Source organism: Barbus barbus (assembly GCF_936440315.1).
Source record: "Barbus barbus genome assembly, chromosome: 39".
In the NCBI taxonomy this organism is placed as follows: domain Eukaryota; kingdom Metazoa; phylum Chordata; class Actinopteri; order Cypriniformes; family Cyprinidae; genus Barbus; species Barbus barbus.
This window is the reverse complement of record NC_136717.1, coordinates 17,789,599-17,801,389: the sequence shown is the minus strand read 5'-3', so window position 1 is coordinate 17,801,389 and position 11,791 is coordinate 17,789,599. Positions and strand designations below refer to the sequence as shown.

The 11,791-nt window shown below is 35.7% G+C and overlaps 2 protein-coding genes across 2 annotated transcripts; one reads left to right on the top strand and one right to left on the bottom strand.

Moving 5' to 3' along the window:
* The first annotated feature begins 1,200 nt into the window (after positions 1 to 1,200).
* On the top strand, positions 1,201 to 6,518 carry LOC306858682 (calumenin-A-like). Its single transcript, XM_079399324.1, has 7 exons — positions 1,201 to 1,515; positions 2,987 to 3,223; positions 3,397 to 3,590; positions 3,922 to 4,088; positions 4,974 to 5,034; positions 5,166 to 5,365; positions 5,445 to 6,518. Exons 2-7 carry the CDS (start codon positions 2,997 to 2,999, stop codon positions 5,547 to 5,549), a joined length of 954 nt encoding a protein of 317 aa, XP_079255450.1. The 5' UTR covers positions 1,201 to 1,515; positions 2,987 to 2,996; the 3' UTR covers positions 5,550 to 6,518.
* A 147-nt stretch (positions 6,519 to 6,665) lies between these two features.
* Positions 6,666 to 9,818, bottom strand: LOC306858681 (ultraviolet-sensitive opsin). Its single transcript, XM_079399323.1, has 5 exons — positions 9,422 to 9,818; positions 8,961 to 9,129; positions 8,711 to 8,876; positions 7,848 to 8,087; positions 6,666 to 7,765 (listed from the first exon to the last, which is right to left on the bottom strand). Exons 1-5 carry the CDS (start codon positions 9,759 to 9,761, stop codon positions 7,670 to 7,672), a joined length of 1,011 nt encoding a protein of 336 aa, XP_079255449.1. The 5' UTR covers positions 9,762 to 9,818; the 3' UTR covers positions 6,666 to 7,669.
* Positions 9,819 to 11,791: the final 1,973 nt, after the last annotated feature.

The following is an 11,791-nucleotide window of genomic DNA, read 5'->3' as shown; positions in this document are numbered from 1 at the left end:
TGAGGTAGAGAAAAATTATGAATAGCTTATTGATATGGTGATGTTTACATGGAGTCAAGTGATGTTATGACACAGAGTTAGAGTTTCTTTCTCACAAATAAAAGAAGTATCCTTAAAATGTATACAAAAAAGAGCTAACATTGCTATATATAGCTCACATAACGTGCTATTTTTTGTTTCGTTTAAATGGTACTGGAATAGGTTTAGGTCATGTCATTACTCTCAATCTTTAATGTGATATTTGTCAAATGTAACACTTCATTTGACGAACATTATATTTGGTATTTTGCTTCAGATTCCACAAAAGATGACTATTTAAATTGTTATTCTTGGCTAATTTTACATTCATGACTGCACATGCATAAACTGTAAACAATTTCTCTGTCATCTTGGAATAAATTAAAAATTACAACAACAAAAAAGCTATGTTCCTCTGCTTTTGGGTTCTTCGTGTACAATTGTTATTTATTACATCAGGTTAGTGTCATGGTCATGTTTTCCGCAATGAACGTGTAATTAATGTAGGCTACTATATGGTACCATACCCTAACCATACGTTAATTAATATTACTCAGTACTTAAATGTTCAAATGTTTTCATTTATATGTTTATTATTGAAATGTTGTTATATGCATGTCAATTTTATTTAATTTCTTTATTTTCTTAAATATGTGGGTATATAGTATTTATAGAGTTGTAACTTTTAGTTTACAAATATAAACAAACAAACAGATGTAATAAAAAGTAACTGTAATAAATTAGTAGACTAAATGCAGCATTAACATGTATTACATGGTTTAGGGTTTATCTTGGGGTTACTTGCATGTAATTATGCATAATTAAGTTTTATCATAACAGTATGTGCATGTAATGTGTAACAAGGACATCTTGAGATAAAGTGTTACCTTGTTTGTTTGCTTGTAGCTGATGATTATTGTGTTTAAACGGCAGATGCCTTTCTAAACATATAATTTCGCCACTAGTAACGTTACTACTTACTCAAACTAGCTAGTGGCTTTAAATTACAAGTAGTGTAATGAAACAACAGCTAAACCTTGAGTCACATTTAACATTTAGGTAACCATTAAAGCCATTAATCACATTTACAAATAATGTTCAGTACAAGGATGGCAGCACCTTTCCGCGAGAATTTGCGGGTCTCTCAAATTTGGGGACGTGGCAAGACGTATCCAATAAAACAATCCACCGGATGCACAACGTCCTCGAGCGATGCTTCAACTGATTGTGAAGCCTCGGCGCTGATTGGTTTTCCAAAAGCCTGTAGCCAATCAAAAGAGAGCGCGATGAGTTCTGCGCATTTTTAAACAACGGTTTCCAACGGTTTCCTTTACATCCGGGGTTTGTTGTGCTGAAGTGGCCCAATGGCAGTGGACGGACTCCACTGTTTGCACTGTGATTGGACCGCTAGTCCAAAAAACTGTGGCACAGGGGTGTGCAGAGTAAACCAAAGACCCTGTATTGTGTCTGGGATTCTCGGCCTCGTATTAAATCTTGGTATGTTTGTATTTTATGCACGTTTTGATACGCTTTTGCATGTTTGGTCTTTATTAATGTGATTGACTGACCGTGTAACGTTCTAATGCCCACTGCGTTAAAGGGGCCATTAGTATTGAACGTTAAAGGGATTGTTTACCAAAATAATGCTTTTTGGTCATCATTTGCTCATCCCAATGCTGTTATAAATGTCTGTGACTTCCTTTAATCTGTGGAAACAAAACTACAACGTTTGAAGGCTGACAGCCCCAGTCACCATTCACTTTCATTGAGTCTTGTTCCACAATATAAAAGTGAATGGTGACCATCTCATCTTATATGTGTTGTAAGGTAACTTTTTGCCTGTGCTTGTGCTGCTCAGATTATCTGGATCATATCTGTCTTAATTTTTGTTTAACCAGTAGTAAAGAGCTATTGTGTACTCTGAAAGGCAAGAACATCTTAACTGTTTCTTATACTGTAAGAAAGTCCTAATGAAGCGGTTTATACTTTTTTAATATATACTGTATATCTAATAAATATTTCTGGTGTGACTGATTTCTGATTGAATCTAAAATTATGTAATTATATATTTTTTGTGCTAATTTTGTTAGTGGGTCTTGGACACTTGCCTTGGCTGTACTACTTGTCATTTTCACCTTTTTTATTTCCCCGGCTTTATTTTTGTCCTGTTCTCTGAAAATATTTGTTCACGTCGACCGTTGACACTCTTATGTCAAAGATTCTTCCTGGTATTTAGCCAGTCAGGATTGTTATCTTTCCCTTGTTTACACTGCCATTCAAAAGCTTGGGATCAGTATTTTTTTTTTATAGGATTATTGATTATTGAGCAAGGACATATTAAATTGACCTAAAGTGACAGTAAAGACATTTACAATGTTGTAGAAGGTTTCTTCTTCAAATAAATACTTTGATACTGATTACTGAATCATACTGAATCCTGGTTTCCACAAAAATATTGAGCAGCACAACTGTTTTCAACATTGATAATAATACAGAACATTTCTTGAGCAGCAAATCAGCATATTAGAACAATTTCTGAAGGATCATGTGACACTGAAGACTAAAGTAATGGCTGTTGGAAATTCAGATTTGACATTACATGAATAAATGACATTGTAAAATGTATTAAATTAGAAAACAGTTATTTTAAATTCTAACATTCTCACTGTTTACTGTATGTTTGATCCAATAAATGCATCCTTGGTGAGCATAAGAGACTTCTTTCAGAAACATTAAACAATCTTACCAACCCTAACTGTTGAACTGTAGTGTATGTCACACTTCTTATTCAAACATACATAGTGTTTACATTCACTGATTCAAACAGACCTTGTTAACACATCAGATTGTGTTTGCACATTGGATTATTTAAAAATTGGCACATGAGAAATTCCTGTGATCAGTATTTATTTTAGTTTAAAGGGATTTGGTATATATATATGTTAATATTTCTTCTCTCTTTCACCAGAGCTTATGTAATGAAGATGGAGATTAGGCCTCTGTTGATGTGCTTTGCTCTGTGCGTGGTCTACGCCACCAGCAAACCCACAGAGAAGAAGGACCGCGTCCACCATGATGCACCACTGAGCAGCAAGGAGCATGACGACGGCACAAACTTTGACTATGACCACGATGCCTTCCTTGGAGAGGATGAAGCTAAGACGTTTGATGACCTGACCCCAGAGGAAAGCAAGAATAGGCTTGGGTAAGGATTGTGCTGAGTGTTTTTGCAGTGATTTTCAACATCAAGATGACCGGAAGTCATTCATTTTCATTGACCGTTGATTGTTTCAGTATGAAATAAATGATTCAGGGAAGACACACTCTTATAGTTAATTTCTGCACTTATGTTTTTTATCTTTTTGTGCTGCCTTTCAGTAAAATTGTGAATAAGATCGATGCAGATGAGGATGGTTTCGTCACAGAGGCCGAGCTGAAAGCATGGATCAAAAAGGCTCAGAAGAAGTACATTTATGACAATGTGGAAAGACAGTGGAAGGATTTTGACATGAACAATGATGGCATGATCTCCTGGGACGAATACAAGAATGTCACATATGGCACCTACCTTGGTAAAAATGCATTCTGTTTTTATAAAGAATTGGTCACCCAAAAATGAAAATTCTTATATGCGCACAGTGCGCTGAAGTTGTTCCAAACCTGTATGAATTTCCTTCCACTGTGGAACATCAAAGAATTCACAGAAGAAGTCAATGAGAGCAGTGACTTTCATTTTATCAACAAAAACACTTGAAAGTTTAAGTAAATGATGACATAATTGCCATTTGTGTCTACCCCTTGAAAAATGTAAAGGTGAATTGTGTAGTTTTTATACCACTAGCATCACCAAGCCGAATTGCAAGAAGTACTTAAATAATAATTTGTTCTATCTGTGTTTTGTAGATGATCCTGAGTCTGATGACGGCTACAACTACAAGCAGATGATGGCCAGAGATGAACGGCGCTTCAAAATGGCTGATGGAAATGGAGACCACATTGCTGACAAAGAGGAGTTCACTGCCTTCCTCCATCCTGAGGAGTTTGAACATATGAAAGACATTGTTGTGTTGGTGGGTCTGTTATTACTGGCACATCAGTTCTATTCCAAGTTAATATGAAACCTGTTTGTATCCCTCTGTAAACTGATGTACACTACTACTTAAAATCGTAGGGTTGGTCATATTTTTTAAAGAAGTATTTCATGCTCACCAAGGACTGCTCTTATTTGATCAAAAACAGTAAAAACAGTCAAATTCTGAAATGTGATTACAATTTAAAATCACTCTTTCTATTTTAATATATTTTTGAATAGAATTTATTCCTGTGATGGTAAAGCTGAATTGTCAGCATCACAACTTCTCATTCTAATATGCTGATTTGCTTCTTTAATGAATAGAAAGTTCACAACAAACAACATTTATTTGAAACAGAAATCAGTAACAATATACATTTACATTTAGTTATTTAGCAGACGCTTTTATCCAAAGCAGCTTACAAATGAAGACAATGGAAGCAATCAAAATGAACAAAAGAGCAATGATATGCAAGTGCTATAACAAGTTTTTTTTTAAAGAATAGAATTAGAATAGAGAGTGTTAGAGTTAGAGGGTCAAATAAAGATGGCTTATACATATATAATATCCTTGTTGAATGAAAGCATGAATTCCTTGCAAAAAAAGTTTGCCCTCAACGTTTGAATGGTAGTGTATAATTGTGGGAAAATGTTGCATGTGGCATCATTTTATCCATTGGGAATTGGTAACGTCAAACAAAAGGAAAGAAAATGTAAAATGACAAACGTTCCTTTCCTTTATCATGTGCACCGATGCATTTTGGACATAAGACCAGGAACATGTATGAAGGACATTAACTAAATCATGTTGATTTTTAGATTTACTAGGCTTTGCCTGGTTTTTCTGTAACCTATTTAACTAATCTTTTAATTTTGTCATTAGGAAACTATGGAGGATATTGATAAGAATGGTGATGGTGTTATTGACCTGGAGGAGTATATTGGTGAGTGAAATACAGTGTTTGGTACATTTTAAATTGTAAACTCTCTTTAAAAACCTTTAATGTGAGTCAATGTGCATTGCATAAAAATGTAAATTATAGCTTAACGTTGGCTGAATTTTCTTGAATATCAGGCGACATGTACAACCTCGAGGATGAAATGGACGAGCCAGAATGGGTGGCGACGGAGCGAGAGCAGTTTTCAGAGTTTAGAGACAAGAACAAGGATGGGAAGATGGACAAAGAGGAGACCATGGACTGGATCCTGCCGGCCGACTACGACCACGCAGAAGCTGAAGCCAAGCATCTGGTGTACGAGTCTGACACAAACAAGGTGAGCGGACCTTAAAAACATATTTTGTCTGCTTTTCGTAAGTTATAATTGAAATAATTTAATTAATTTCGTCTTCCAGGATGGCAAACTCACCAAAGAGGAAATACTCAACAAGTACGATTTGTTTGTGGGAAGTCAAGCGACTGACTTTGGGGAGGCCTTAGTTCGACATGATGAGTTTTAATTCTTTTTTTTTCTAGTATAATAGATAATTACTTTTTAACTTGTTTTGGTAAGAGAATATAATTTATTTTATATTGCTTCATCATAATACAACACTTATTCGTCACATTTAGTTCACTTGATAGATTGATTTCCCTTTTTGCACATGGAAATGCATTCCTAATGGAAATGACTTCCTAATTAGTTATTTTTTCACTGTAAAGTGCGTTGTTTGTTTGATCCGTCTTTGGAATCGTGGTCCATGTACAGCCTCAGTATCATTTCAATAACTGTTTATATTTGTTTTTTAATGAGAAGTGGGTTATTCCAAGCTAGATTCAAGGCAGCTTTATAGCCCTGTTGCTACTGATCTATAATCAGCTCGCCCTGCTGTTTACATGCCTGCTCATTAGTATACTTTAAGTACAGAAAGTCCTCAAATTGGCTTCTTCCCAGGGTTTATGCAAATAGGTATAAAATCCATGTATATTTTCACATGTATTTATGAATATGTATATCGTTTTATACATATAACCTTACATTTCTCTCCTGTGTGTAACTGTCCTGGCACAAACACTGACTTTAGAGCCATAGGTCATGATCCTCTCGAGGCAGTATCCCATTTTCTTTCAATATTTATTTGGAAAAAAAAAGTGTTATTCTTTTGCGCATCTATGAATTTCCAGATGTTTGAGTTCTTAGACTTCCTGAGACCTTAAATCGTTTTGGTTCGTAGGGTCCAATCAAACGTTACCAAATAGTTTGCTGCTTTCATCTTCATTATTTAAAATACACTATCACTTAAATGAAGTTTGCTATGTTACAAATGTAGCAACCTATTTTGAGGTCCGTTAGTTGTCTATTGAATGCATTTTGTTTTTTCTTTATAAAATGTTTTAATGTTTTACCTCCTTCAAGTGGTGTCATTTCAGCACCTACAGATTGTATCTTGAAAACAACAAATTGTCAATAAACACGATTATGACTGAAATTGTAACTTTTTTTTCATGTCAGTTGTCTTTTTTCTGCATTAAATTTCTGCCTGTTTTTTTTTTTTTTTTTTTTTTTGAGATTCCAAACAGATGAAATAGACTAGTGTTTAGAATTGCTCTCTTTATTTAGTTTTAATAATTTTGTTGAGTGTTTATCATTTTTATTTGTTTGTATTCATTTTCATTAGTCAAATATGTCTATATAATTTTTCTTAATTTTATTTAAGTTTTAGCTTTAGTTATTTTAGTGCTTCACACAAAAAAAATGATGTCTTGGTAACAAGCTGAAATTAAAATGATAATATTTTATTTTATTGAACATTTTGTTTTATTTCCTTTAACAAAAATGTTATTATTATGGTTTTAGTTTTAGTTAACACTAATAACCCTGGCCTTTATCACCGAACTTTTCATTTACTGATTAAATACTAAATACCATTTAATGATGAAATGATGATTAGTCTTCCCGCCGATGGGGAAAAGGATATTTCAGTTGGTTAGTAAAAACCAACAGGTAGAGGAATAAATGCATCAAACAATATAAATCTGTATTATTCTTTCTAAAAACAGGGCACATGTACAAATTCAGTCTAATTACAATAGAACATGTACAGAAGTAATATAGATACAGATATTCGAGACTCCAGTGATTGGACAAACGCTATCATTTGTTACCAGCAAACTTCCAGTGGTTCCTCAGCAGATGGACTTTTTAGGTTATGGACTTTTCTCGATGCTTAGTTTACTTCATATCTCACTGTGATAGAATGTAGTCAAAGAGTATTATAAAATCAAATCAGAATCATCCATTTTTTAGTTTGCATGGGTCCATTCATATATTTTTTTAGATTTTCTTTTGCAAGTTGAAAATTAAGTATTCTACTACATCATCAATGCATAATGCATTGTTTTAACATGAAATAACAATGTTTTTCATTACAAAATAGATTTGAAGGTATACCAATTTTGCACAGAAAAGATGGTAGGATATCACGCTCCAGTTTGGCCATCCAGCGGACTGCGTCTTCAGGACAAAGGGACTCCCTCGGCCCTTGACAAGGTGTAAATGTTTGCAAATGGATTTGAACAAGCAGGGGGAGGATAAAAGGAAAACAGGTGCAAAAAAATTGTAAATGGGGTGTAGAATAATTTATGCAGACACAGAAGAGGTTTCGGTCTTGCTGGAAACTTCTGAGCCCTCATCAATCTTCTTGCCAAATACAGTCTCCATGATGCAGGCATTGAACTGGAAAACAAAATGGCAGAGTGTTAGTGTTTGTCTGCATGTGCACAGTTATTATTCAGTATGGCTGTGTTGTCCATCTCACCTGTTTGTTCATGAAGGCATAAATTAGGGGATTGTACACGCAGGAGCTTTTTGAGAACAAAGCAGGGATGGCCACCAGACGGTAATCTTTGTTTGAATCATCAGCATTGGCAAACCACATAGCAGTGACAGCATAAGGGCCATAGCAAACTATGAAAGAGCCAACCATTACAATAACCATCCTGGACACTTCCTTCTCTGCCTTTTGGGTGGAGGCTGACTCGGCCTGCTGGGCTGCAACCTACAGGTAAATGTTGAAACATCTCAGGCTTGTGAAATATTAAATATGTTTATTCTGATAAAGCATTCACACATATGCTGAAAAAATATATTCTGCGTACAGCCCTGAAAGTTCTAGAAATTTTAAAAGTGTGATTACTGGGAATGTAATTGTCATGAATTTTGTTTTAAGTGACACACACACACACACACACAGTGACTATATATATAAATTACTCATATGAGTGCATTAAGTATTTAAAAAAATTATATTACAATTAGTTATTAATTGTATATTAAATTATTTGAAAGTAATATCCTTAATAAATCCTTATCCATTTGGAAAAGTAATGAAAAAAAATCATAAAAATGTATTGGCCAGAAATTGCATTTTGTGCTTCATTGGATTGCAAACAAAGAACATAAAGGAGACTAATTATTTAAGCATGGGCAGAAATTGAAATGAAAAAAAAAAACGTATTATTTAATAATATATAAAATAATATGATAATCCTAAATATTATTACCTGAATATGTGCAATAAATTTATAAGTAAACAAAATATTCATTTGAAAAAACAATTGACAAATACTTGTCTACATTGGTCCACAAGAGTTTATAAAAGCAAAGACTTTGAATACTCACAGCACGCAGGGCTCCTAGGAGCTGCGAGTAGGAGAAGATGATGATGGTCATTGGCATGATGAAGCAGGTGACTAGGAGGAAGTAAGTATAGCTCTCTGAGTTGTACTCCTCGCTTTTTGTGTACCAGTCAGGTCCGCAGGAAGTGCCGAGACCCTCAGGAATGTATCTGTAAATAAGAATGTAAATAAAGTCAATCCTTAAAATCACAAGTGTGAGTTTCCAGATATTTCGCAAACAAAATTAATTTCACCTGCTCCATCCCCAGAATGGAGGAGTGGCACAACCAGCACCTATGACCCAAGTGAACACCACGGCTCCAATGGCCTGGCTTTGTCCGAACTTAAAGCTTCCAAAGGGTTTGCAAATAACCACATATCTCTCAAAAGCTAGAACGGCCAGAGACCATCCCGTCACAAGACCTGTGAGAACAAGACAATCATCAGCTCACTGATCTGAACATACACGCTCAAAAAAGGATCTGAAAAGAGGGTTACCGCAATGCCATAGAAGAACCATTTTTGATTCCCCAAAGAACCTTTCAGTGAACAGTTCTTGAAATTTCAGTTTGAAGTGTGAAGAACATTTTAAAAATCTAATGCGTTTTGTGGAATGGAAAGGTTCCATGGATGTCAAAGGTTCTTCATGGAACTATAGATGCCATTAAAACCTTTATTTTTAAGAGTGTAACGTCTATGCCATTCATCTCCTTACCTGCAATTGATCCCATTGCTGATTCCATCGCGCACATTGTATGACCGAGGAAGAAATAACCTCTAAGAGCGGAGACAAATACTTGGCTAACGGAGAAAGTGTCAAAAATGAAGCCTGCTAGGGAGATGTTCACCAGAATGTAGTTGAGAGGCTGTCTGAGTTTCTTGTACTTCATTGTAACAAATAGAACAACGGCATTCAGAGGTATGCCCACGAAAAACACCATGCCCATGAAAGCTGCCTGCAGGTAGAAAGCCCACTTGGGGGCCAGGTGGTACTGTGGGCCCTCAAAGGGGCTAATTTTGGAGAGGTTTGAGTATTGAACGGCCCACGCGTCCATAGTTGCGCTGTTAGTGGCCTTGTTCCTCCCAGTGTCCTGGTGGAGACGATGAGCAGCCTGACTGACCAAATACAGATGGGATGGCCTTTTATCAAATCTTCAAAGTCTTGGCTGGAGTGAGAAGTAGGAGGATAGATGGGGATGAAAAGGACAATCGTCCTCTGGGTGATCTTCCAGACATGTTGTTGGGATAATCCGTCCTGTCCATGCAAATTATGCTCAACACCCCCCTGGAATCTCTAAGCACATTATTAGGCAACACGTGTTGCTCTACAAATGCAGAATATCATTTGTTTTAGATTGTAATAGAGCATAAACAACAGTGATACAACATGTAGAAAGACACTTCTAAAAGACACAGTACAGCAAGATTATCTTGAACTGGTATTAAACTCTAAAAGAATTGAACTATTGTCCTCAGGAGAGAACTCAAATTTGTTTTGATGAACTTCTCAACGTTGGCACGATTGAACAGAATTTAATAAACTTTGAACTTCCTTGAGTTGAATAATGACATTATTGTATTTGTGCTTGCTGTCAGTGGGTATGAGTATTAGTACTTACATACTCAACAACCCACATGTTGGTTCACATTTGACCAGCATTTTCCTTTCCAATAGCTTTACATGAAGGTTTTAGTTTTGTAATGAATTAATGGAATCAGACTATCTTGGATCTGTAACCAGATCTGGGGACATCTTGGTTGACTCTTGTGATTTAACCAGTGTAAAACAGAAAAAGAAAAGAGAACTAATCAAAATAAGGATACCAGAACTAGTTTGCAAGTGATTAACTTTTGGGCCCCATTATTGAGACTTCTAGCATTACATGTAACATGTAAGACCACAAACAACATATCAGATGTAAATAGCACTGAATAACATTTCTGTAGTGTTTTTTTTTTTACTTGAATCATTTCGCTAGTAAGTTAAACAAGTTCCCTTAAACATTGTAAAATATACCATGTGCCTTAGTCAGCTAGTTCAGTGTTATTTCACACCCTGCAAATCACTTGTTAAACTTTAGCATATAGATTAGCCTAGCCTAAAGGACAGAGTCATTTTTGGTGTTATGAATCGATCCTTCTAGTTGAATCCTGATTTCTGAAACCTATATCTGCCTGGATTTACAGTGCCCTCCAAAAGTATTGGAACAGTAAAGACAAAATTGTTATGTTGGCTGTGGAGCAAAAGCTGTGAAAATGAACCCTAAAAGACGTGTTTGTAAAGAACAGAATTACAGATGCTACACAGCAAGATGCAAACCTCTGACCAGCACCAAAAATAGAAAGGCAAGATTAGAGTTTGCAAAAAAGCACAAAGGTGAGCCAGAAGAGTTTTGGAACTGTGTTTATGGACCGATGAGACACAGATGAACCTTTATCTAAGTGATGGGAAAGCAAAAATGTGGAGAAAAAAAGGGAACTGCAAATGATCTCAAGCATAGAGCTTCATCTGTAAAGCATGGTGGAGGTGGTATCATGGCATGGGCATTTATATCCAATATTCAAGAAAATGCCACCAGATTCATTGGGAAGTGCTTCATATTGCATTTGGACAATGACCCAAAACACCCTGCCGGTTCAGTCAAGGAATTTATAAGGGCAAAGAAATGGAAAGTCTTAGATTACCCAAGTCAATCTCCAGATTTAAATCCAATTGAACATGAATTTCACCAGCTGGAGAGGAGAGTAAAGGCAGAAACTCCCCCCAAAACAAGCAACAATTGTAACTGGCTGCATTAAAGGCTGGGGAAAGTATTTCAAAGGATGAGACCAAGAGTCTGGTGATGTATATGGGTCACAGACTCCCTGCTGTGATTGTGTGCAAGGGATCTGCATCTAAATAATAGCTTTTAATCTTTTATATCGGTCTTATGTTCATCTGTCCCTACTTATGCTCACATCAATGAGTAGGATGAACTCTAAAAGTGCTGTTCTTTTTATTTGCTAAAACATGTATGTGTTGAAACGACAAATAATAAAATGTGACATTTTGTAGTTTTGTCTCATATTCATCTTTTTTGTCTCA

Coding starts and splice junctions, on each gene's coding strand:
- LOC306858682 (XM_079399324.1), top strand. CDS start 2,997: ATGAAGATGGAGATTAGGCCTCTGTTGATGTGCTTTGCTCTGTGCGTG. Junction 4,089..4,973: donor TGAAAGACATTGTTGTGTTG/GTGGGTCTGTTA, acceptor TTTTGTCATTAG/GAAACTATGGAGGATATTGA. Junction 5,035..5,165: donor TGACCTGGAGGAGTATATTG/GTGAGTGAAATA, acceptor CTTGAATATCAG/GCGACATGTACAACCTCGAG.
- LOC306858681 (XM_079399323.1), bottom strand. CDS start 9,761: ATGGACGCGTGGGCCGTTCAATACTCAAACCTCTCCAAAATTAGCCCC. Junction 8,088..8,710: donor TCCTAGGAGCCCTGCGTGCT/GTGAGTATTCAA, acceptor ATTTACCTGTAG/GTTGCAGCCCAGCAGGCCGA. Junction 7,766..7,847: donor ATGCCTTCATGAACAAACAG/GTGAGATGGACA, acceptor TTTGTTTTCCAG/TTCAATGCCTGCATCATGGA.